This window comes from Vulpes vulpes, chromosome 2, assembly GCF_048418805.1.
Source record: "Vulpes vulpes isolate BD-2025 chromosome 2, VulVul3, whole genome shotgun sequence".
NCBI classification, from domain to species: domain Eukaryota; kingdom Metazoa; phylum Chordata; class Mammalia; order Carnivora; family Canidae; genus Vulpes; species Vulpes vulpes.
In genome coordinates this window covers 7569457-7595772 of record NC_132781.1, presented here as the reverse complement: position 1 = coordinate 7595772, position 26316 = coordinate 7569457, and the positions used below count along the sequence as shown (strand labels likewise).

At 57.3% G+C, this 26316-nt stretch overlaps 1 protein-coding gene across 2 annotated transcripts; it reads right to left on the bottom strand.

Annotated features, from left to right (window-relative positions):
* Positions 1-4276: 4276 nt before the first annotated feature.
* On the bottom strand, positions 4277-25914 carry CDC42EP4 (CDC42 effector protein 4). Of its 2 annotated transcripts, XM_072746717.1 has the most exons (3): positions 25747-25914; positions 15095-15209; positions 4277-7050 (listed from the first exon to the last, which is right to left on the bottom strand). In XM_072746717.1, exon 3 carries the CDS (start codon positions 6945-6947, stop codon positions 5889-5891), a length of 1059 nt encoding a protein of 352 aa, XP_072602818.1. In that variant the 5' UTR covers positions 6948-7050; positions 15095-15209; positions 25747-25914; the 3' UTR covers positions 4277-5888. The 2 variants fall into 2 exon arrangements, with proteins under 2 accessions (XP_072602818.1, XP_072602817.1); XM_072746716.1 differs by lacking the exon at positions 15095-15209 and having other exon boundaries at positions 25747-25913.
* Between the last annotated feature and the right edge of the window lie 402 nt (positions 25915-26316).

The window sequence follows — 26316 nt, the reverse complement described above, 5'->3', positions numbered from 1 at the left end:
TCCCAATAACAAAGAACAACCAGGCCCCGAATGTCAATAGCACTGAGGCTGAGAACCCCAACTTTGCAAGAACCTCAATCATATGTCTTGGATGAATGACTTGGCGCACGTAGGTCTGGCCCTCTCCGTAGACTTGATTTTATTTTATTTATGTATTATTTTTAAGGTTTTTAAAAATTTATTTATTCATGAGAGACACATAGAGAGAGAGAGAGAGAGAGAGAGAGAGAGAGGCAGAGGGAGAAGCAGGCTCCATGCAGGGAGCCCGACGTGAGACTCGATCCCGGGTCTCCAGGATCAGGCCCTGGGCTGAAGACAGGTGCCACCGGGCTGCCCTAGACTTGATTTTATTGATCTGCATCTGGGCATCAAGCCCTCGATTTACACGGAGCAGAAAGGCAGCCTGATGGGATTTGTGTGACTGTGTCGGTGAGGAGACTGTTGATGAGGACACAGCCTGAGATCCCGTTCCTGGCTCCTTCAACGATCCCTCAGACCTTAGGAAAAAAGCAGAGCTGCTCCTGGGGTCGTTTTCAACCTGGTGGACTTGTGAGTTTTGTAACGGGCGGGTTTCCCTTTTCGCTTCGACTGATGGGAAGCTCAGAGTCCAGTTTGCCGCCCACCTTTGAGAACTGCGGGGGCCCACCCGGAGCACATTCCTGCACACCACCTACGCCCCTTGGTTCACTTGTACTGTTTGTTCTAGGCCTGTTTTCACTCTGATCTATTTTTATCCTATTGTATTTTACATATTTTTGTAAGCTGCCTCCAATCCTTTTGGCAACAAAGCAGGGCATAAAAACAAAACAAAATTCAGCAGGGCCCTGTGGCCTTGGCGGGTGTTTTCTAACATGCCAAGTGTCATTTCAAGGCTAGAGTCCTGCCGGGGAAGGCAGCTAACCCTGGCTTCTCTGGTCCCCTCCTGGGAGTCTCCCTTTTCGGGAGCAGCAGTCTGGTGGGTTAGAGCAACAGGTTTTTAGAGGGGGAGCCGCTGACATCCATCTGTCTGCACATGCATCCCCCTCCCCCAAACGTTCTTTCCAATCTCCCATCTGGCTGTTGCCAAGGGGAAATAGCTAGATGAGCTCTCCCCTCACTATTCCTAACTTGCCTTTCCCACAACAGATCGGGGCCTTCAGGGCCCGGGGAGACTGCATGTGGCTGTCATGGCAGGCAGCTGAGGGCGGGTGTGGAGCAGGGAGGGGTGGGAGTGTAGGGGTGAGGGCAGGGAGGACCTGCCCCAGTATGCAAAGGGGAGGCCCTTCGGGAGGCTGTTGCGAAGGCCTGGGGGTGACCCAGGGATGGATGGGGGTGCTGTGCCACCTACACCTGGAAAGGTCAAGTCCCCCACCAGCCATCCCGACCACTAACCTCCGGCTCTGGAAGCACCTGCGCCCCACAAGGTCCACCAGTCCACCAGCTCGGCTCCCCCCCCCCCCCGCCCCGCCCCTGCCAGTCCAGTCCGCCTCAGCCTCTGCTCTGCTTTGTTCACGGGGTGCAGCCAGTGCTTCCTTCCCGGCAGCCTCTGCCTGCCCATCTGTAAAATCGGGGCTGGAGGGGGAAGGTGAACCAGCTCCTAAAATTTGAAGACCCTGAGAACCCCTCCTTCACCTGTTCTGGTACCCTCGATTCCTTCGTCCACTTTCTTCTTTCTGGGTGCCACCCCGGTGCAGGCGGGCAGGGCAGGGGGATGGCCGGGTGCACAAGAACAGGGTCAAAGGTGACCTTGGACACCAGCAGGAGCACAGGCCCCGGGGTGCAGGCTTGTGAGGCAAGGGGCCCAGGCTGGGGCCCTGGTTCTGCCCAGCAGGGCCTGAGTGACCCCAGAAGGACCTCTGCACTTCCTGGTGGGCCCTCTGGGTGATGTGCATCAGCAGCCGCCAGCAAGCAGCACCCCCCTTTCCCTTGGGCACACAGCCCAGGTGAGCCAGGCACACCCCGACCAGCCCGGCCTCTCTTGGCGCCGATCTGCTCAGCAAGATCTCTGCCCCACTGCTCCTTCCAGGGCCGAGTGCACATCACCAGGTTGGGACAGTGGGTCTGTGCCCCGTTCATCCGTTTACCAGCCTAGGGGGCTGGACCTGTTCCCTCAGTTTTGGATGCCTCAGTGCCCTCATCTGTAGAATGGGGCTAATAGGAACAGGATGGGCCTCACACAGGTGTCATGATCAACAAGGCCAATACGAAGGCCCCGCCTGGCACATGGCGGTCCCCGCAGCTGACACCCAGCCCTCACCATGGTAATGGCACAGACCAGCACGTGCCCAAAGCATGAGCAGAGCCCCGTGCTGCAGGGGTCGGGGTGGGGGTTGGTGGAGGCCCCAGTGATGGCCTGGCCGGACCAGGGTGGGCTGGCGCTCATGCGTCCTTAGGCTATGACTACAGCCCTGCCCAGGGCAAGCAGGCTTTGGGGCCCCCGCCCATTTTTTGAAATGTTGGCTGCCCCCTGAATGAAAATGACTAAATTATGGCACAGATGCAGTTCCTGGGCTCTGCTTTGGGTTGCTGGAGGTAGAAGGGGCCCTACGGCACATCTTTTAGGGGAGAAATGCTCTGCAGGGGCCCTGGGGTCCTCAGGGGAACCTCCGAGACCAAAGGGGAGGGAGTAAGGACCTCCCAACCCCAACCCCAACCCCACTCAGGGAGGCTCTGGCCTCGGTCTGTTTGTGATTAGGGGTTCCATGCATGACCCCACTGCAAAGCTTCTAGTAGCAAGTTGAAAACAACTGAGCCATTGCCTAACTCTAAGGTGGAGAACTTGAAGCCGCCCAAGAGGGAGTTATCAGTGGCCCAACGCCACCCAGCGAACCGAGATGAGAGCTGGTCTGTCTGGGCTGGTTCTGCCCGGTGACCCCATCCTCCGCTGGGTCCACTGAGCCCCCTAGAATGCATGCTCCTACAGGTGGGTCCAGCCAGGCGTCTCCGCAGGCGCCCCCTGGGGCACTTTTCCAAGAGTCAAAAAGCAGGTCTGTGGGCTCAGCGTGGCTGGCTTCTTTCAGACCCTCAAGAATCCCGAGTGAGGGGCTGTGGGGTGGGCTCTGGGGGTTCCCACTGTCTGGGAGGCACAGCCCCACCCAGGTGCTCTTCCCGCACCTGCCTGGGCTTCAGTGAACAGCACCTCCTCTCCCCAGAAGCACTGGAGCTGGACTGCAGCCCCCAGGGCCCCGTCCCCTCACCCCACCTCCTCTCCCCCCACCCCAACCTTGGGGCCACCGCACCCTGCTTCCAACTCCCACCCTTAGTCACATCCCTCATTAGCTGGGAATGAGCCCCTGAAGGGGCAGAAGGACCTGGGAGATGTTTTAATTAGGCCTCTAATTGCTTTCCAGGGAGGATGGCGCACAAACCCAAATTTCTCTGTGGCTGCTCGAGGCAAGGGGCAAGGTTTCCAGAAGCTCAGCCACACTGGATGGGAGGGCGTGCAGGGAGGCTTCAGCTAGCAGAGCCCGCCCCACCCCGCCCGACGTTGCGAGATGCCCACGCAGAGGGGCAGGTGGGTGTGGGGAAGGCAAGGGGCAAGGCAGGAGCTGGGCCAGCAGGATAGGGGGGCGGGTGGCTCACGAGGTCCCCACCCAGGGCAGCCTCACTTCGTGATGGAATGAAGCTTCGAGGAGCCCATGAGCAGCAAGATAAAGGGCTTTATGTTCCTGATGTCCTGACTCTCCGACTTAGTGACTTGGGGAAGGTGGCCATGTAGCCTCTCAAGCACGTTTCTTCTATAAAACGGGGACATGAATCCACCTCACAGGTCACGAGGCTGAGCAGAGAAGAGGCTGCCTGCAAGGTCACTCTCCAGGTGAGACAGTAGAAGGCCAGGAAGAGGGGAGGGTGGTGCCTGCTGTGTCCCAGTGGTGACTGCTGTCACCTATGGGGACACCTGGGGGCTTGGGACACAGCCTCCCTCGGTTTAGTAGCAACTTGGCAAACACCATGGCAGTGACTGTCTGCAGCCCCACCCCGTAAGAGCAGCAGGATTCCCGTATCACGGATGAGCACAATGAAGCACAAACCAGCTAAGGGCCCCCAACTGTTAAGTGGCACGTGGGGCACCAAAATCCCAGAGCCCCCAAGGCCTGCCCAGGCGGATGCGCACATGAGCCTTCTTGTCCCTCCAGAGGCTGGGCCCCTAAGGGACAGGGAGAGAAGCCACCGGGCACACAAGCAGCCCCAGGACCCCTGCCTGCAACCTCACCCGCGACCCGCCCCCACCCCAACATCTGAACATAGCTCTCCCTAGAAGCAGAGACATACACCACGCTTGCCACCAGGCTTTTTTTTTTTTTTTTTTTTTTTAATGTTTCCTCACTGTTTTAACAATACCATGAAAAAAATATACAGTTTAGAATCTGGAACTGACCACGGTCCGAATGGGTTTCAAGGGCAGCTGGCAGGGGCTGCACAGCCCCTTCTGATTCCTCCCCTATGTGGGAGCCACACTATTGGAAACAGCACCGATGGGGTAGCGGGTGGGGGTACTGGATTCAGGAACTAAGTTAGTGTCTGGACCAGAATCTGGGAAAATCTGGGAGGCTAGAGTAGCTCCACCCTCTGGCCCTGGGCTGGATCCTGGGGTCCTTCTGTCTGCCCCCTCCCCACACTGGCGTAGAGGGGACAGGAGAGAAGGTGGGTTTAGCGTGTCCTCAGGGCAGGACACTCATCACCAGTAAACCCTGGGGGCGTGCACACACACACACACACACACACAAGCTCCCACTCCATCCCCTGGGGCAGGGCTACAGGACCAGACTAAAATTCGAATTTCAAAAGAACAAATCATTTTTTTTTAAAAAAAGCATAAGTATGTTCCAAACGGGGCAGGGGTCATACTTATACTACAAAAATTATCCTTCGTGTGCCTGATATTCTAATTTATCTCAGCATTCTAGTTCTGTTCGGTCACTAAATCTGGCAGCCCTATACCCTCGGGGAGCTCCGACGTAGGGGCAGGGGGCCCTGCTGGGACAAAGGCCTGAAGGAGGGGGGAGTAGTCAGTGGGTGTGTGTATGGGGGCAGTAACCCAGTCAAAAAAGCTTTATCCCTCCATAGGAACGATATATTATTATTATTATTTTTTTAAATCATCTTCCAGAAATTTTCTACACTGGCTGCCTTTGACTGTTAATTGCTATGGGGCGGGAGGAGGGAGACACACGCACGGACACCCACCCCATACGGTTCTAAATAAAGTTTGGAAGCACTTAGTATAAAGGTTTTCTAAGAGGATTCGATTTTGCTTCTGGTGGCAGACCTACCAACACGGCTCCAGACATCGCTCTGCAAGGCTTTAAACAGGACAAGAACCAACAAATCGATAGGGACCGAGCGAGCGCCCAGCCTGTTCCTAGTGTCAACCTGGAAAGGGCCCCTTCTAGAAAATTCAAGAAGCCTGGGGCCTCCTTTCGTTCCCCATCCCGTTCTCTTCCCCGGGAAGGGGCTGCGTTTAGTGCACACATGCGGGTCCGGCTTTGCTCCAGGGGAGCCGGGGACGAGGGACGGAGGGGCCAGGGCCCGTGGCCACCCTTCCTCCTGCCACACGGCCACAGTCACAGCAGAAACGCCAAGAGGGGAAAGGCGAGCCCCGTGTCCTTGGCGGTGGCACCCGGCCCGCCCTGGGCTGACCTGCAGGGGCCGCTGCACCAGGAGGGAACCGGGCTGACGTCTGGCATCCATCTGAGGCCGGGGCAGAGGAGAGGGACAGCGGGTCCCCCCGCAAGCACCTGCCTGTCCCGCGGCGCTCGGGAGGCTGGCTGCACCGTGCAGCCCCGGCCAGCGCCTCTCATCCGTCCGTCCGTCCGTCCATCCATCCATCCAGGAGGTGCCGGGAGGTCCAGGGTCTGCTGGGGCCGGGAAGGGGACGGTGGCCCGGGGGCCGGGGGGGCCGGAGCCCCTCACACGCGGATCTCCTCGTCCTCCTCCTCGTCCATGAAGGAGAACTCCTTGTCGGGCTGCCGGGGCAGCGGGGCGCGGGCCCGGTCGGGTCCCCGGGACGCGGGGCTGCGCTCGTCCAGGACGCCCGAGGTGCAGCTGGACAGGGAGCTGCTGTCCCGCGTGGTGTGGCTGCCGTCGCTGCGGGCCGAGCCGGGGCTGGGGGCCGCCGCCCACCCCTCGTCCTGGGGCAGGTCCCGGCCTGTAGCACCCTCCGGCCTGGCCCGGGGAGGGATCGCCGCGGCCGCCGCGGCCCCCAGGGGAGCCGGCGCCAGGGTGCTGCGGGCCGCGTCCCCGTCGTCACGGTAACCGCCGTCCTCGTCGTCCGCTTCCCACTCCTCCTTGTCCATGATGCTCAGGACGTCGCCCAGCATGGACGGCCCCAGGTCAATGTGGAAGGACATGATGGACTCGGCGTGCTTGAGGCCCAGGCCGGCCTTGGGCACGACGGGCAGCTCCGTCAGGTCCCCGAAGGCCTGCTCGTCCAGGAGGGGGTCCGGGGAGTGGGGCGCGGCGGCCCCGTTCCGCCGGGGCCCGAGCTCCCCCTCGCCCGCCTCCTCCTGGCCGCCCTCCCCGGCGCTCGCCTTCTTCACGGGGCTGGACGACAGGCTCTTGGGCAGCTTGCCCGAGCCCTTCTCGGCCGCCTCCTTCTCGTTCAGCTGGGGCAGGGACATGGCGTTCTTGACGAACAAGGCCGAGTCCCGCAGGGAGCCCAGCATGTCCCTCTGCTCCCGGTCCCCCCTGGTCACCGACTGCGACCGCTTGCTGCCCCGGAACTTCCGGGACAGGAGGCTGCGTTTGGAGGACGAGGAGGAGGCCTGCTCATCCAGGGACTCACCGTCCAGCTCGCCGGCCTTGCTGTTGAGGAAGGACGTGTCCCCAAAGGCGTCGCCCGCCCGGCCCACGTGCATGGTGTGCCGGAAGTCGCCCAGGGGGGCGCTGATCATCTCGGCCGTGAGGTCCACGCGGGAGCGGCGCTTGGAGTGCACCGAGCTGGACACCAGCTGCTTGAGGATGGGCATTTTGCTGGGAGGCGGGCTGGGGGGGGGCTCCGGAGGCGTCAGGCGGATCGGGGGTCAGATCTGAAGTCCGGCGGGTGGACGGGGTGACCAGGAGATCATAGGGCTGCAAAAAGAGAACAGCAGGCAAAGGGTTAACCTGGGCAGGTGGCACAGGGACAGCCCACCTGCCAGGGGGGCCGCTGCTCAAACCTCAGCTCTCCCACCAGGATGAGCGACTGCGAATCAAGCTGGCAACCGGCGTCGTAACCCTGCCTCTTTGTTCACCCACGGGCACCCAGGTTAGGGGAGCGCTTTTCCCAAATCCAGGTGGCGTCCAGGTAGCCACAGACACACTCTCCCTGCCCCTGGGAGAAGGTCAACATCCTCGCCCCCCAACCAGGATGCAGCCAGGAACCCGACCACTGAGGGATGTGGAGGTGCAGCAAAGAGTCCACGCGGCAGTCCGGGCCTGGACAGCCGGGCTGGAGTCATGCTGGAAGTTCTTCCTGCCATCTGACCTCAATCCCTGAAGTAGGCGGACACTTCAACCTGAGTCACAGTCCACAGAGTGGCGGGGGAGCCAGCAGGACGGGCCCGGAGAGATGCTGCTCGGCACCCCCACGATACGTGGGCGGCCAGGCTCGCTTTCTGAATCAGGATTGGGGTGGGGCCACTGGGACCCACAGAACCAGCTCCCCCGCCTTCCAGTCCTCGCTGGGTGTCCCATAAATGAGGACCTGCCTGCACCTCTCTCCCCACTGCAGGCCCAAGCTCTTTGCGGAAGACCTGCTCAGTGCCTCTTGGGGATGAAGAGAACTGGCTCCCGATTTCTTTCATGAGAGGGGGGGGGCGAGAGGGCAGGGGCTGGATGGTCTGGCCCCCGAGATCTGCAGACCCGGGGAGCCCAGGAGAGCCCACCCCGCAGAGCTCCCGGCAAGAGCCGAGATGGAGCCAAACCAGCCCCTTCCCCTCCAGAGGGACCTGCCCCCAATGCTAACCCCAGGAGTAGCGCAGGGCTGAGCAGGGTGGAGAGACGCACGGGGACCTGCCAAGGAGGGCAGGTGAGGGGTGCGGTGGGGTTGCCACCAGTCTGGCCGACAGCAATTCTCAACCCTCCTCATGGCAGGCCCACCCTTCCCATTGCAAAGCATGGGTACGAACGCCACCGGTTTCTTCCTCACCCCCAGGGCTGCCCCCCGAGCTAGCCCACCACATCCCACCTGGCCCCTGACACCAGCCCAGCAGATCCCCATTTTTCCCCTTTCATCCCTCTCTAGACAATTCGTCACCTTTTATCTAAAACAACCCATCCGGGAGTCCCCAGGGCAGACCCCTTGATCTGGCGACGAGTCCTCGCCTCCCTCCTTAACCCTATACCATTCCTTGCCGCCCACCCCCCCTACCTTTGCACTCTGCCCCAGCCCCTGAGCTTCTGCCTCCTGGCCTCCAGGACCGGACCTATGCAGGTCCCTGCTGGAACACCCTGTCACCTGGCTCGCCCAACGTCCTTCAGGGCTTGGCTGAGACGTCACTTCTGGGCAACGCCCTCTCAGCCACCTCTCCTCTGGCCTCGCAGCGCTCTGGGTGTCCCCTCTGCCGCAGGCACCGTTACATCGTTCTATTCCTGCCCCCTGGGCTGTGATCTTCTCACTGGACTCTGAGCTTCCAGAAGGTTCCGATGGGCCTGCTGGCCACTGAAGCCCATCTAGCACTGGGTCTTCAAATACCCCCGTCCTGCCCTCCCAGCGCAGCGGCAGTGTGGCTTCACTTAAAGCCTACAGACCACTCCAGGGTTCCCAGCCCGACCTCTCTGTCCTCCAACCACCACTGTCCACCCCCCCATCCCCTCCAAGGGCTCTCACTCCCTGTCCAGCTGCTGACGCCCAGTCTGATGGCGCCCCCACCGGCAAGTGCCGCCCCTCCCAACCCCGTGCCAGCCCCAGGCCGTCACAGGCTTGTCACTCCAGCAAACAAAGTTCTGTAGGACGTGTGGTAAGGAGCCAGGCACCGGGGCCGACCTGCCACACAGGTGACCTGGGCTCCTGATGGCCTTGAGATGACCCACTACGGGCAGTCAGCTCTCCCTCCTCACGTTTCTCCTTCTCCCCACCAAACCCTCATGCGACTTAGCTTCCCCGACCCCTAACCTGAACCCTCCCTCTCCTGCCCACGCCCCGTGATCTAACCTCTAAACAATTAGACAAGAACAGCTAGACCAACATTTGGACCAACACGTAGGATTGGCCAACATTTTCTACAAAGGGCCAGAGACTCCAGATTTTTGGCTTCGTGGATGCTACGGTCTTTGCAGCAGGCAGGCAGCAACAAAGGGTGTGGCTGTGTCCCAATAAAACTTTATATATAAAAACAAGTTGGGGCCAGATTTGGCCCCTGGGCCGGGGTTTGCTGACTCTTAAACTACACACATGGAAAGTACTGGCCTCAGGGTCAATCCCTTGCCGCTGCTCAGAAGAGGGTCACCCCGTATGTGACCCTCTGGGCCAGCCACGGGCTCTCAGGCCAACCTTTGAGGGGCAACTCTCTTTGGCCAACAAAGAGAAAGGGAGGCTGCAGTAGGCCTCAGACATGTGAGGAACAGAAGGAAACCAAACCCGGTTCCCACCAGCACCTTGGTACTGGGGAATCCCTCAGCTCTTGCAGCCACCGGGGCAGTGAGACAAGAGTGGAAAGGGCTCGTATCTTCACCTGCCTGTGGCCCAGCTGCTGCCTCTAGTCACAGAGTCCTGGGATCTCAAAGAGCAGGGCAGGGGCCGGGGGAGGGGGGGGGTGGGGGTGAGGACACCCAGTGTAGCCCCAGGAAACAGGTGTACTGAAGCAAAGTGACTCATTTTGTGCCCCAAAAAGGGGAGGGCTGGGTGAGAAGCTGGTCTCCCGGTCCAGTGCTCTCTCTCCTCCTCCCGCTCCAGACCTTTCTGCGGCCTTTGGTGGGTGGCGTCCCCCATCGGTTACCATCACCAAAGGGACGCCTCTCCCTGCTTCCAGGCCAGAGGAGTCCAGAAAGAGGAGGAGCCTGGCTGCTTCCTCAAATGTCTCCAGACGTGCCAAACGTCCCCGGGGGGTGCAAGATTGCCCGGGGTGGAGAACACAGCTATGAAACTAAAGCTGATACTATTTACCAGGTAAACAAAAAAAGAGGGGAGCCAGGCCAGGGGCATCGGGGGGTTAGAATGGTGGGAACACACGACGTGAACTTCCAGAATTACATTAAGGGCTTCAGTGTAGGGCATGAGCAACTTCCAGCACTGTGGTTTCCCCGTGTGACGTGCTCCCCACAGGGGAGAGAAAGGGGAACCACAGACGCAGCTGCCAGGGCCGCGGCACATTGGTGGAGAGCCCCGCGGCCCCTCACGGGGACCTGGTACTCTGGCCACCACGACTACGGGACCGGAGGGTCCCATCATCCCATCAGCGCCCCTTCTATCCTGGCAGGTACAACGGGAGAACAGGGGGGAGAGGCCAGCCCCCACGCAGGACCCCCCGCACCCTGCTCGGCCCTACACACCAGAGAGTAAGCCAGCGTCTGGCCAGTGCCACCTGCTGCTTCTGGTCTCACTCCCTGGGGGCAGGAATGAGGCTTCCTGGCTTATAAAAAGCCAAGCCATCTCCAACACCCAGCATGAGCAAGTCTGGAGAGAGAGCTGGGGTCTCTGTGGAGCCACCCACATACCCATCCCACTGCCCAGCAAGGAGCCCTGAAGTGGGGCCAAGGTCTGGGTTTCTGGAATCCTGGAGCTCAGACCAGACGGGCCAGGCTTCAGGGCCGGTGAGAACCCTAAGCTCTGAACCCACAGCAACGTGGGGGTGAGGAATCCCGAGATTAAAGACTAGCAGGTGGCCCGGGCCCAGTCCCGGGGGCAGGTCAGGAGGCCCAAGAGCCCACCAGGAAGGGGACGGTGCCAAAGAGCTGTGTGTTTGGCAGGGGGCGTTGCTACGTGCCATGACTCAGCACTGAGGAAGTGGCTAAAATAGGCTGCCTTGATGACAGGGCGGCCACTCCCCACAGCCTGCCCTGGGCGGGGAGCACCCCCACCCCACCCCGGAAGCCATATCCCACTTTCCTGGCAGAGCAAAGGAACACGGAGCAGGAACTCGCGGCTCTCCCTCACTCTCCCCAGCCTGTGATGGAGCCAGACTCCTCTACCCTTGACCCCACCAACCACAGAACATTCCTTTAAGGCAGGAGAGGCCAGGCCCCCTGGTTGGTTTACTCTTACCACGTCCTCCTCGGCTCAGTCCTGTTCCTGGGACCCCCGGGGGCAGCCCCCTTGCCTGGACCCCTCACCCGTCCTCCCCGGCATGCCGTACACGGAGCACTGGCCTCCCAGACCAGACACTGGCCTCCCAGCGGCAACCAGACAGACGGAAGGGCAGGCTGGACAAATGCAGTCCAAACACCCAGGCAGTGGCCGGGCCCTGGCGGCCTGAGCAAGGCAGGACGTAGAGCTAAGCTCTCCCGGGGCAGCGAGGCAGGCCTCCCACTTCTGCAGCTGACCTGCAGCTCACCCTGCTTCAGAGGACACGCGCTTCGACGCCCACCGCGTCGCCACCGACCCGGGCAGCTGCCCCTCCGTCGGCAACCCTGAGCTGCTCTAACATCCACCCGGGGCCAGCCCCAAGCAACGTGGCCAAACGGAAGGGGATGTCTGGTGAAGGGTGACCTCAGTCGGGCCTTGGAACGGCCACAGGAGGCTTTGTTCATTTACTCATTCATTCATTCTTCCATTCACTCATCAACTTCCTGCAAAACCACCGATTTTCCCACACTCTTCTAGGCCCTGAAGACACAGGGTGGCGAGAATCACAAGGTGGACAAGCCCCAGCCCTCCCGGGGCACATCTGCAGGGGGGCTGGGGAAGAGGGCTGTATGCAGACCAAGTAAGATGGTCTCTCGCAGGCCTTGGTGTTGAGAGGGAAATGGGGAAACGGAGGCAAGGGTGGGGGTTACGGGCCTGGGACAGAAGGCCCTTCCACGGAAGGGGCTCTGTGAGCGGAGAAGCCAATGACGGGAAGGACCCAGGCAGGTCAGGAGCAATCCAGAGAGCGAACAGCACATGGCAACACCCAGAGGTGGGAAGAAGCTGATGGAGTGCGAGGAACAGAATGAAGACCCAGTGGCCGGGGGCCAGGCCCCACAGGCCCTCCCTGGAAGGCCACGTAGGAGTTCGGATGGCATCCTAGGTACACTAGGAAACCACAGCAGTGCCTGAGCGGGGAAGTCACCCAATCTGCACATCTGGAAGTTTCCATGGCGGCTGGTGCTGCAGGCATGGACGAGGGGAAGCAGGAGCTCAGGGCAAAGAGGAGGAGGCCCGGAGACAGGCAGAGGGGGACCCCTTTTGGGCATGTTTTGGAGGCAGGGATGCCAGGAGCTGCTGAGGGCCTGAGAGGGATGGGGGGAGGGCGGGGGAGAGAGGGCAGGAACAGAGGGGACTGCAGGCCTTCCAGGCTCCATGCCAAGCCTTCTGCAGTGGCAGGTCTCATGTGCTGGCCTCTCGACCTTTCTCCCAGGGGTGCGACCAACATCCCACCACCAAGAAGAGCTCAACTTTGCCCAAACTGCCCTCTGAAGCAAGGGGGGAAGTGCCTGTGTGGGAAGCCTGGGGCAACGCGGGCCGCTCCTCTCCAGAAGAGCTTAGGGACTCGGGCTTTTGTGGCCGGAGAAAGATTCGGTGCCTCCTGGAGCACTTGGGAGCTACCCTGCAAAGATCAGAAGCCCCTGCGAAGGCAGAAGAGAGTTTACCTTCAACAGAGGGACGGGGCTGCCGGGCAGCTCCGTGAATGGGAGAGCGGTGTGGACACTCCATCCACGCTGCTACGTGCTGCAGGAGGAACCTCACAGGAGGCTGTGGCCGTTTGAGCTGACTTTAGGACTATGTGGAATCTTTTACTTCCTTCACCCGCACTGCCAAAAGTCCTCATATTTGAAAGTGTGCTGTTTGCACCAAGAGATTAAGAAGCACTGTCTTTTCTTTTCTTTTTTAAAGATTTTATTTATTAAAAAAAAAAAGATTTTATTTATTCATGAGAAATACACAGAAAGAGGCAGAGACACAGGCAGAGGGAGAAGCAGGCTCCCTATGGGGAGCCTTATGTGGGACTCGATCCTGGGACTCCAGGATCACGCCCTGAGCCAAAGGCAGATGCTCGACCACTGAGCCACCCAGGGGCCCCAGGAAGCACGGTCTTAAAATAATCTGAGCCTGAACAGCCACAAAAAAAAAAAAAAAAAAAAAAAAAGCCCAGGATGGAATATGAAGGATCACCATTACCCCCCCTCCTGTACACTCGTGTATCTGCATCAAGTATCCCCTTAAAATCCCTGCGTATATGGGATGACCACTCTCTGAGATGGTGAAGCCACATGAAGGGACTTGCCTTAGGTCATGGATGGGAGCCAGGCCTTTGTTCTCACACCAGGGCCCCAGCCACTAAAACAGCCACACACACGACCCAGAATGTGGTCTCGGGGCACCGGCCACTAAGGCACGTTCTGCAAATAACGGCTTCAAAAGGAGTATGATTTAGCAACCTCTGCCATGGGAAGCCTACCCTATGGGAGGATTTCAAAGCAGGAGAAGAGGGACGCCCGGGCGGCTCAGCGGTTGAGCTCTGCTTTCAGCTCAGGGCCCAATCCTGAAGTCCTGGGATCGAGTCCCACGTCGGGCTCCCTGCATGGAGCCTGCTTCTCCCTCTGCCTGTGTTGCTGCCTCTCTCTCTCTGTGTTTCTCATGAACAAATAAATAAAATCTTATAAAAAAAAGAAAAAGGCAGGAAAAGAGTCACATACCCAGCTAGGCACAGAAGCCTTATTTACAATCTCAAAAGGCTGGAAACCATCTAAGAGCCGAGAATAAGGAAACGGTTGGGAGGACCAAGAGCCTTGAAACTCAATCGACTGACACGTAGGCATGGAAAGTGGGGGCCTAAGGAGACTGGGCTGCCACATGGGCCACCGCTGGCCTAAATGGCATCAAGTGGGAAGAAGAAAACAGGCGGCGCTCATGCTTGTTCATACACAGTGATCACAAGTCTACACGAATACGGGCCGAAAGGGCACGCAGACACTGAGGAGTTACGTCAGGCTTGAGAGGCAAACAGGCATTCTGTTTGTTTCCTTTAATGTGGTAATGCTGTTTTAATAATAATAATAATAATAATAATAATAATAATAATATCCCGAAGCATCAAAGGCTCAAGGAGAAGATGTTAATTTTAAAACCATCTCAGAACAGTCTGGTTCTCAGGCTCAGTACAAGGCACCAAGCTTGGGTCCCGGGTCCACTCTGTGCCAATATCCCATGGATGTCTGTCCTTCCTCCTTCCTCCCTCCCTCCCTCCCTCCCCACCAGGCCGGACACATTTTATTCTAGGTCGCGTGGGAGGAGAGGGTGGGCAATCTCTAGAGCCTGGAATCAGGGGAGACATGGAGATTAGGACTCCCCCGAAAGAGCTTGCTCTCCAACAGCTGCTTCCTGACGCCTGAGCCTCCTCAACCGAGCAGGAGGGGAAAGACAACCATCATCCCTCATCCCCTCCGCACCGTCACCGGAGACTGGCCAACCTCCAGTGTCACTAAAGCTCCGAGTTGCAAGCCAGCCTCCCACCCGGGTGATCCCACAGTGGGATGCTATCCGAGATGCCCCGGGCAGGTGAAGGTTCTGCTTCTGCCGCCTGGACAGCCCTAGCTCTGCTCTGCTGGTGGCTGCGAGGGAGCCCCGAGGAAGGCTGGGGTCCCGCAGGACCGCCAGCCCCGCAGTGCTCCCACAAGCCATCCACCAAGTCATGTGCAGACGCACCAACACCGTCATCCCCTGGGGTCTGCTGCATGCCAGGCATTGTGCTAGGACATGGGAAACTTGCGCCCCTCTCCCTGCAAGGACGGTGTCAAGATTGTGCCCATTTTACAGAAAGGGCAACAGGCTCAGATGGTGAGAGGCTCACCCCACACGGATCACTCTCATAGCTACTAAATGATGACTTCGACCCACTTTAACCCATGCGGCCGACCTCGGACACGTGGTTTTCTGAATGAGGTGATGCCTCCCGGCCCATTCAGGAGTCCCCAGTCAAGAATGTACCCGTGGAAGATGGGGGTGGGATGGCATTGGGGAGGCTGCTAATGGAAGACCCTTGGAACCAAGACTCACTTGGATTGACTTCCCATCAGAGATCTGCTCTCAGGGGTGGCTCCAATGTGCTCTTCCTCACTCAGGATCTCCTTCTAGCTTCCTGCTCAGAGGAACCGCCCCATGTTCTGATTCCCTGGGAGGGGAGAGGTTGGGGGGTGGGAAGGACCACCCTGAAGCAGGACTTCCCTGGCATGTTCAGGAGTGGGCTCAGCCCAGAGCCCTGCCTCCCGCATTTCTCATGCCCGCCCCGCTTTAGGCCCCATCTTGTGTTTCATGGTAGTTGCAGCCACCAAGAAGGAAGACCAGAACCTCGACCCAGGCTGGGTGCCCTGTACTTGCGCCAGCACCCTTGCCTGGCTGCCCATCTCACTGAGGCTCATTGACCCAAGGGTGCCACTGCCCAGCTGCCACACCTGGGCAGATCCCATTTCCTGGAGATAGCCATTCCCTGCTTCCTGGAAGAAAGGGAAAGTGAGCAAGGCCCCGTTTCAATACCTGCTTTCCCCAGGAATCCCTGCTGGGGAAGTGGCGAGCAGGATGAGCCCGGCCCAGCTCATCAGGACACCAGGCTCTTGCCAAAGCAGGGTTCACCGGCGATCTCCACACACTCCACACCAGGACTTCTCAGTGACTTACACCTTCTGCTGGCTTTCTAGGGGTTATTAAATAATTTACAGCTCTACTGTCCAATGTGGCAGCACCGGCCTTATGTGGCTACAGAGCCTCTGAAATGTGGGGAGTCCAAATCCACAGGTGCTAAGGGGTGAAATATACAATGGACTTCAAAGATTTACAATGAAAAAGAAAAACAGCTCATTAATATTTTGCTGTTGATGACAAGTTAAAATGATAATATTAAAATGATAAAATGATAACCAAACAGGCTGGGGTGCCTGTTTGGTTCCGTCAGTTTCAGAGTCCAACTCTTCGTTTAGGCTCAGGTCATGATCTCAGAGTCATGGGATCCAGCCCCACTTTGGGCCCCACGTTGGGCCTGGAGTCTGCTTGGAATTCTAGCTCTCCCTCTGCCCCCCCTCCCTACAGCTCTCTACCTAAAAACAAACAAACAAACAAACAAACAAACAAAAAACACCCAAAAACCCAGATGATATTTTTAATCTATATTGGGTTAAATGACATGCTAATTTCACCTATCTCTTTTCAATTTTTAAAATGTATTTATTGGGGCCCCTCAGTGGCTCAGCTGGTTTAAGCATCTGCCTTCAGCTCAGGTCATTGCATTGTGTTTCCTCAATCAGTGGGGAGCCTGCTTCTCCCTCTGCCCTTCCCCCTGCTCATTCTCTCTCTCTCAAAAATAAATTCAAAAACAAATCTTTAAAAATAAATAAATCAAATGTAGTGATTAAGAATGGAAATGATAGGGCAGCCTGGGTGGCTCAGCGGTTTAGCGCCGCCTTCAGCCCAGGGCCTGATCCTGGAGACCCGGGATCGACTCCCACGTTGGGCTCCCTGCATGGAGCCTGCTTCTCCCTCTGCCTGTGTCTCTGTCTCTCTCTCTGCATCTCTTTGTGTCTCTCATGAATAAATAAATAAAATATTAAAAAAAAAAGAATGGAAATGATATATGAAACTTGCAAACTGCTTCTACTGATTAGCACAGGTGTAGGCATTTTCTCCTCTAGGATACGAGCAGTATCTTCCACCGCAGGTGGGAACAGCAATCACACTGTTCACATTTGGGTGAAAATATTTCAGTGTTGATAAATTTTATTTTTTTATTTTTTTATTTTTTAAAGATTTGTTTATTTATGATAGACAGAGAGAGAGAGGCAGAGACACAGGAGGAGGGAGAAGCAGGCTCCATGCCGGGAGCCCGACGTGGGACTCGATCCCGGGACTCCAGGATCGTGGCCCGGGCCAAAGGCAGGCGCCAAACCACTGAGCCACCCAGGGATCCCCTGTTAATAAATTTTAAATCAAGTTATTTTAAAGTAAGTACTCAATTCCTAAATCCAGTGGGCCTCTAACAAACGCCAGGTCGTTCCCCTTTTGTCTGAGCTCTGCAACAAAAATCCTTTTAGCTAAGTTGGCACAAAATCCTTCTCACTAAGTTGGCGCAAGTCCTTATTTCCGAAGGATACATATAAGTGAGTTAAATTACTGTTGTTTCTTATTGTTAACTTGTTCCCCAGAAGTTTCTACCAAGTTACAGTTCCACCAACACAGGGCAATTGTGTCCAATACCCAGTGTTACATCTTCTTTAGTTAGAAACAACAAAAACACAACAACCAGCACACTCCCAAACTTGTGATTTGCATTTCTTTCATTATTGATGAGGATGAGCGTTAAAGACCTGTTATCAAAAACAACAACAACAACAAAAAAAAACAAAAAACAAAAAACACAAAAAAACCTGTTATCCTTTCTCTTGGGAATTGCTTGCTGAAATCGGTTGCCCACTTTCCTGGGGGAAGGGGTTTTTTATCTTTTCAGTGGATTTCTAGGACTTTTCAAAAATGTTAAAGCAATTGATTTTTTTTTATCATCACGTTTTGCAAACATTCCTGCCAATTTATCATACACCCGTTTACACTGGGGCGATTTTGCTTTCTTCGGAGTACTTACGAATTTTTACATGGGCCAGATTTGTTTCATGGTTTGTGGCTTTCACAATAGGAAGCAAAGACCTCTCCTACTTCTAAGAGTATGAAAATAGTCCCTTCCTCTACAACTACCAGGTAATACAATAATGAACAACTATTCATAGAGAAAGATACTAGAAGGAAATACAACAAAGTAGACTGTGGGTTATTTAAAATAGAAAAACAATTTAAAATACAACAATAATGTCAGTTACCGATTCCATATAGGACTGTTATAAAATGTGGGTGACAGCATTAAATGTTACCTTCACCGGATATTAAATTCTTTCTACACAGATACCTCCCACTCACAAATCTATTTCCAGACTCTCCTTTGGGTTCATGGGTCTGTTGATTCCTAAACCAGGTCTACACTGCCACTCTGTAAAACACTTTTGAGTATCTAATAGGGCAATGTCCCTACTTAACTTTTTTTTCCCCCTAAAGTGTTCTCCGTTTTTTTTTCCCCCTAATGTTGTTACTCTTCCAGGCAGACATTAAAAACCTAAGTCCCGAAAGAAATCCTAGTGGGATTCTGTTGGAATTGAAAGGAAGTAAGAAATTAATTTGGGAAGAATATAGTTGATCACCACATCAAGTCTTCTGGATACTCTCCATTAAATGTTGTGGGTTTTCTTCCTGCCAAGTGGCACATGGTTGGTCCTTGTCATGTTTATTCTGGGTCATTTTATGGCCTGTTGTTCTAAGCAGGTTCTGCTTCTTCTTGCTTTTCCTTAGCTGTATTTTCTGTCTGTTATAGCTGGTAAGTGGGGAAGCTACAGTTGTTTTTTTTTTTTTTAATTTATGTATATTTAATTTCCGCCCTACTCAACTTACACTGTCTCGGACACTCAAATCCATGTTACTGTTGAATCCTTTTTGGCCTTGAAAACAGACGAGCCCATCATTTGCAACTAATAATAATTCTGTCTCCTACATTCCTTATTCTTATCTTGTTACATTTGCTACAATTGCCAATATAATACAGAATAATACTGCTGACAGGAAGCATCTCTGGGCCTGGCACTTGACAGTAATATTCTAAACCTCAGGCATCCAATACAGTAGCCGCTAGCCAAGCAGGGCTGCTGAGTGCTGGAAATGTGGCTAGTGTCACTAAGGGACTCACTCCTTTATTTTATTTTGAATATTTAAACGTAGGGATGCCTGGGTGGCTCTGCAGTTGGGCGGCTGCCTTCAGCTCAGGTCATGATCCTGGGATCCGGGATCAAATTCTGGCTCCTGCGAAGAGCCTGCTTCTCCCTCTGCCTGTGTCTCTGCCTCTCTCTCTCTCTCTCTCTCTCTGCGTTATGTCTCTCATGAATACATAAATAAATCTTAAAATAAGTACTCAACAAAGAAATAAATAAAATTTTAAACTTCAAGGTTGATGCTTGATGCAGTTATTGGAAAACTTATGCTTAAAACATACCTGAGTAGACAAATCTATTTTTTCAACTCTAAATTTTAGGAGATTCAAGTTCAGATTAAGTATGTGTGCAATTTAGCATCCAAATGAAAATGTACTATAAGGTGGAAAACACACACCGGATTTTGAAGACTTTGTAGGATAATGTAAAACACCTCATTAATTTTTTATGCTTATGTGGTGAAATGGCAATCATCTGGATTATGTATTGTGTTAAATAAAACATATTAAAATTAATTTCACCTGTCTAGTTTTTAAAATGTGGCCATCGGAGAACTGAAAGTTAACAAATGCGGCAAGCCCAGTATTCCACGGGCCGTGCTGTTCTAGAGGGGTCTCTGCAAGTCATGACGCTCACAACTGGATTCATAGGGATTCTCGTTCATTTTAGAGAATTTATAGTTCTTACGGTTTATAAGAAAATGAAGCCAGTAATTTAGCCGGTCTGAGTTACAGCAGGGAAAACACACTATAGCTTAGATCATTTACCCTTTAACTGCTGGAAAACCTGGAAGCAGCTGTCCAACCTCACTCACTGACTTGTAAGTAACCAAGGGAACTGTGTGACAACTCTCAGGCCAGCGCCTGCGAACCTACTCTGTGGGCAGTGACATCCTAGCCCTGACCTGCTGATTGTAGGTGGACAGGCCCTTCCTCGACCTTGGGTCACAGGGAGCTCACATCATCGAGTTTTTAGTCTGCACCATGCAGCTGCTTTGTCTTGACAAAACTGCCTTTATAAATATATATATAGGGGATCCCTGGGTGGCTCAGCGGTTTAGGGCCTGCCTTTGGCTCAGGGCGTGATCCTGGAGACTGGGGATTGAGTCCCACATCGGACTCCTGGCATGGAGCCTGTTTCTCCCTCTGCCTGTGTCTCTGCCTCTGTGTGTGTGTGTGTGTGTGTGTGTGTGTATCTTTCATGAATAAATAAATAAAATCTTTTAAAATATATATATATATTTAAAACAAGTAATAATACCATCCTGTATTATATTCTTTCTCATAATCCCACTGAGTTATCATCATCCCCATCTTGCAGATAAGAAGACTGAGTATAAGAGTTACCAGGTCTTTCCCAAGTCACACACTTGCTAATAAGAACAAAGCTGTGAGAAGGGCCTCATGATCCGCCTGATTCTGGACCCTAGGCTTTTCCCAGTGCACTGAAGGTGTGCCAGGCAGGGTCATAAGCACTGCTGGGGCCCCAGTCTCTGAGATCCAAGGGTTCTAGACGCAATGACACCCCGAGGATACACAGTTCTACAGAGAATTTCAGGTTACAGGGTCTTTCCCACCGTGCCAGAGAAAAGTACAGATAAATCCTGGGAAACACAGACCACAGACCTACCACCAGAAGCCCCATCCTGCTGGGAAGCCGACTCCTGCAGGGCTGGGAACAGACCACTCTCCTTACCAGGCTTCCTCCCCTTTATCTCCATATCCACCAACCTCCTAATTCCAGAACCATGTGCTTGGGGCCAGGGGAGGGAGAAGAAGGAAGCCCCCTCACCACCTGGGAGTTAAGACAGCCCTGGAAAGAAAGAGAAGGCATGACCCGTGACCCGGGGGGGGGGTGACAGGAAGCCACAAGGAGTCAAGAAGATGAAGCATTAGTGACTCAAGGGTATTCAGCAACTTGGCTTGTTTACAGGTCTCTTCCTGGAGACGTGTTTCCCCCTGCCTGCCACCGGATAGACGGACAGAGGACAGACGGATGGACACCCGGAGGCCATCACAGAGGGAAGAGCCCGGAGAGAGGAAGGGGGGGCCCTCTGCCCCAGCGCAGGCAGGTCAGGTGGCCCTCACCTGGGAGTGGCCCTGCTGCTCCTCCCAGCTGCCCCAGCGCCTCAGAAAGAAGCAGCTGGGCCTGAAATCAGATCTGCTGGGCCCTGCGTGGTTTCACTTCCCTTCTCCTGAGAGTAGGGTGCCCAGCTGAGCAGGGAGGGGGGGGAGAAAGGAGGCTGGGCTCCCCAGAGGGAGCAGATGGATCTGGACCCAGTCTTGGCCCTGCCGGAGCACGCAAGGTGGAGGTGAAGAGCGTGGACCCCAGAGCCAGACTCCCCAGACTCCCCACGGCCTGGCCGCACGGGGCGTGGTACATGGGCCTGTTTCCTCACTAGCTTCTAGCTTTCCAGGTGATCGGTAACACTAGGTACTTCCTAGCGCTACTGCGAGGACTGAATATGCTCACATAGGCCAAGCACAAGAGGTGTGCGCTCACACTTGTGTGAGGAAGACGCTGTAACATGTTTGTTCTTTCTCTCAGTGGATGCCCTGTGTCTACCTGGAGAGGCAGGGGGAAATTTCCAGCACCCCCAGGGACAGATACTCTGGCCCAGATACTCTGGCCCAGTTCAAGAGGACACATTTATGAACCTAGGACACCAACCTCCAGTGTCCAGCTGACGATACCCAATCCAAAAGGCTCCAGAGCTGACCCTGGGCAGGGGGCAGAGGGGGTGTGTCCCAGGATGAAATGTTGCAGGGGTAGGGGTCCTCCAAGTTTCTGAGGCCCAGGGATAGACTGCAGTCCCCACCAGCGGGAGGTCCAGCAACTTGAGACTCGGGTTTCTATTCTCATCTGACTTCCTCCCTTCCTGACCTATAGTGACACAGGATGGAAGAGCCTGACTTCTCTCAGGACTTAAGTGCTTTCTGATTTCAGCTTGATATAAAGGGGCAGGTGTGAGGCGAAGGTGAGATAAAAGAACTCCTGCCCTTCCTCTCGAGGATGAGGGCTGGGTAACTCAGGAATCTGGGGCACTCTGGATGTCCACAAATAAGGCCCCAAACCTCCACACGCTCTGCCCCCCCATAAAATATTGCCTGGTTCCATTTAGACCTATTGCGACTCTCAATAGAGGTGTAGAAGCTGTAGTGAAGCCCAGAGAAGGCTCCTTTCCTGTTCTCCTGGCCAAGGGGCACTAGTCCCCTTTCGATGCTTCGATGCTTCGGGGTCAAGGGCTAGAGAGAGTGGACCCCCCGGGGGTCCGGAGGAGCACGGAACAGAAGAGCCCAGCTTCACTGTCACCCTGGAAAGACCTGAAGCTGGGGTCTGCAGCCCACATTCGGTCACAGCAAGGAGGGCATAGACGCCGATGTAAAGAGCACCTGGGGGCTCTCCCAGGAGGCCCCCCCGCTAGGCCAGGGTAGCCTGAACGGACCTGGCTGAGCCGGACAGGCTGTTTCTTGCCCTGGCGCTGCTGCCTCACAGCTGCCCCTTGCTCTTGGGGTGAAGGTGAAGGCTGGTGAGGAAAGGCCAGCAGGGCCGAGCAGCGTCTTCCAGGCTGGGTCAGGAGTGTAAGCCCACCTTCGTGAAGGAGCCCCAAGCTGCCCTCACCCTCCCCAGAAGGGAGACCCTTCCTCGGCTTCCGATGCCCTGCACCTGGAGAAGGAGGGGTCTGGATGCCAGCGCTCGCCACCCTGGCATGGAGCCCCGGGCTGCAAGCTGGCAGTGCCCGGGGGAGACGCTGATGTACATTTCTGGAAGGAGGCCCAAGGCTTCACAAGGGGCGTATTTTAAACTGGAGCTTCGAGGACACGCTGAGTGGGAATGTGGGAATCTAACAGCTTCGACTTCCTTCGCCACGTACTGCGAGCAGACAAGGGCCCCATCCAGACACACACACACACACACACACACACACACACACACACAGAGTCCCTCCCGGCATGACCATCTGCTCCCCAGTCCGGAGAGGCCTGGCACAGGTCTGTCCTCCCCCAGAGCACCCCGGAAGTCTTCGCGAGAGCAGGCCTTCGGGACACTGCCAGCTGGCTCCAAGGTTCGGTCCTTTTTCCCAAGATTGAGGAAAAGCCTCCAGGACATAGGTCAGAAGACCTAAGCCTCGGTCATTCCACTCCCAGCTTCCAGGGCAAGGTTGCGCAAGTCCCTCCGCCCCCAGGCCTTATCTCTGGCATCAACCCAGATCCTGTTCTGGGCTGGACTCCTCGCTCCCCACCTAGGGCCAAACTCCTCGGAGCCTCTGGACCGTCCAGCCAAGGGAATCTGGAGACGCTGCCCCGGCAGCAGCCCTCGGCTCTGCACTCCCACCCACCCAAGCCAGAGAAGGGGAGAAGGCTGGGTGGGAGAGAGAGAAGGCAGACAAGCGAGGCTGGCCAGTATCAAACAGCCTCCCTGCCACACCTGGGCACAGCCTGTCCCGGCCACAGAAATCAATCAACCGCTCCAAAGGTGGAGGGGTTGGAATCCTTGAACCAGAGCCAATCTGAGGCCCTTCTGGGAAAGTGCCTGACTTGTCAAGAAGGATCGAAGATTCCTCTCCCAGGTCAACATCTGCCCGGGGGGGCCTTCCCACCCCACTTTGTAGATAAGACTCTTGTTCACTTGGGACTCTGTGGGCTCCAGTGCTGTGAGGGCTGGACGGGCGGTCGGTCTCCAAGAGGCAGCGGGACAGAAGCAGATTTGGGTATGCCCATGTGATTGGGGCGAGCATCAGTGGTTGGGCATGTGTAAGAGGGAAACGAAGGGGGGAAAAAAAAACAGGGGTCAAGGGAGGAAAAAGCAGAAACCCCAGATAACGGGAGGAATGTTCCAAGTGGAGGCCTGAGCTGGGGAGCTTAACGTGAACATTGACTGGCTCCTCAATGAGCAGGAGTCTGTGAGCTCAGGGAGACACGAGAGGGCCTGGGCTTCACCCAAACCACCACCTCCCGGGAGAAGACTCACGGTGCCACACCAGCCCACTCCCAGTCCCTGTGCAGGTCGCCAGGACCCCTGAGAAGACCAGAAGCCACTGGGGCACCTCCCCAGGTTCACCAAAGCCTCCGCTGTGGGAAGGAGCCGTCTTCGGGAGTGGAGGGGCAAAGTCCACATTTGGAGGAGATAAATCGCACTAATCAGAGAGTCACATGGGCAGCTCACACGGGGCAGCTGATGAAACCTGGAGCCCACATGGCACCCCCACACTGGCAGCAGGGTCCCGGCTACCCCACAGGGATGAAGCCTCCGGGAGACTCCAGGGGATGCCCCAATATTGCTCCGGGGGTGGGGGGAGCCTTGGAGCCACCTAGAGGCCTCGACGGGCCCAGCCTTGGTCCAGCCAACTCCCCATTTCTGGGGGGGGGGGGGGATCCACAGCTCGGCTTCCCCTTCCTTTGTGCCCTGTTCTTTGTTCTCTTAAAATTCAGTCCATCCTGCTGGTGGTCCCCCTCCTCCACCCCAGCCTCGGAAAGGGGGCGGAGGCGGCGGGGAGTTATTAGAAACCCAGACTGTGCGAAGAAGTTGCATTGTAGGAGGCCCTCCTGCAACTGGGCCCCTCATTGTTTACGCTGGCTGCACGGGGTTGGGGGGGAGCTCTCCCTGGTCCAGATGGCTGCTGGGGGTAAGGATGAGGGGCAGCCTCCCTGCGGCACCACGAACCCCCTGGGGAGCTGCAAGCAGGCTTCAGAGGCTCGGGGACCCTACCCCCCCCCCCCCATTCAGCTGCTCTGATACACCCGGGCGAAGAATAGGCGCGCTGGATGCAGCCGAGGGCGTGGGAGCCGGTCAGATCGCAAGGGGCGACAAGAAAGGGAAAAGCATTGTATTTCCCCTCCATTCTCCCAGGGGCAGGAGGAAAACTTCCAGAGCTCGGCCTGCAGTATCTCTCCGGGAAACACCAGGAATCTGGTTTGAGTTAGCAGCGCACCCCTCCCCCAGCCGCGCGGACACACACACACACACACACACGCGCGCGCGCGCGCGCACCCCCGCGGCTCGGGCTCGGTCCTCCCCCGGGAAGCCCTCCGGGCCGCGGCCCTCCAGCCCCGACTCCCCGGCGCCGGCGCGCACCCCGCAGGGCACCGGTGGGGGACGCCCCGGGCACGCGGGGAGGGGGGCAGGGTGGACCCCCCCGGCCCGGGGCGGAGCCAGAGAGGCGGCCGCCGCTCCACCGCCCCAAGCGGGTGATTAAATCCTTAACCCGGGGGATGGGGGGGGGCCGGGAGCGCTTGGCCGCGGGCGCACCCTGCGCGCCCGCCCCGCGCGTGGCCCCCTCCCCGGCCGCCCCCCGGCTGCGCCCCACCCCGCGGCCTCCAGGGCTCCAGGGCTCCGCGGGGCGGGCCGGGGGCGGCAGGGAGGCGCGGGGGTTCGTTTGTTTCCTCGGCGCGTCCCTTCCAGGCGGCGCCTTCCCTCCTTCGGGTCTCCCCGGCCCGGGTGACACTGGGTGGCGTGTGCCGCGGCGCGTGTACGACAGCGAGTGTGTGCACGCCTCCGCCACTACGGGCGAAGCACTCGGCTCTTATTCATGGAGAACTCTGTGCGCACACACGCCCCCCTCGCGGACACGGCGGGCGGCGCGCCCCGAGCGCTGCGCCCTGGCCGCCCCGGCGCGCGCCCCCACCTGGAGCCCGGGGACCCCCAGCCCCGTCCCACCCATCCGGACGCCGGATCCCAGCCTGGGGAGACGGAATCGAGGCGGCGCGCGGCTCCCCGGCTCTCGGCCACCCTCCTCCCCAAAGCCCGCCCGGCTCGGACGCGGGGTGCGAGGCTCCGGGTCCCCAGCGCCCGCGCGCGCCCCCGCAGGCCCTTGCACCGGGGGCGTCTCCGCGCCCTCCCCCCGCCCCCGAGGCCTCGAGCCCCCCCCCCTCCCTCCCTCCCAGGCCTCGCAGGGCGCGGGCGGCGGTCGCCTACCTGGGTCCCCGGAGATGCTGGCGCCCGGGCGGCGCGGCGGCGCTGTCCCCTCCGTGGGCTGCGGGCGGACGCGGGGCTGGAGGCCCATGTCCGCGCCGGGGTCGGCTTCCCTCTGCTCGGGCTCGCAGGGCGGCGAGCCTCCGGGACACTCCCCTCCCAGGCCCCTCCCGCGCCCTCGCGCTGATGTCACGCCGCCGCCGCAGCCAATGGCATCTGCGAGCCCCGCCCGGCCGCTCGGCCTCCTCGGTTCAAATGTGCGAGGGTGAGCGGGTCGGAGCCCCCGGTGGGGCGGCCCGGGGCGCGGAGGTCGGGGGGGGCGGGCCGGAGGGGTCCCGGGGAGCCCCAGCGGCGACCAGGAGCCAGAGCTCCCCGCACCCTCGCCCCTGCCTCCCGGCCCCGGGGAGCGAGGGGGGCTCTGCGCCCCCAGGGCGGGGGATTCCGTCCCGGACTCTTCCTGCAAGCCCCGGGGGGCCCCCGAGCGGGTGCCCGAGGGGATCTGGGCGGGGCGACCCGGCTCTGACCGGCCTGCGCCCAACGCCAGCTCTGAGCGTCCGGCGGAGACCAAATTCT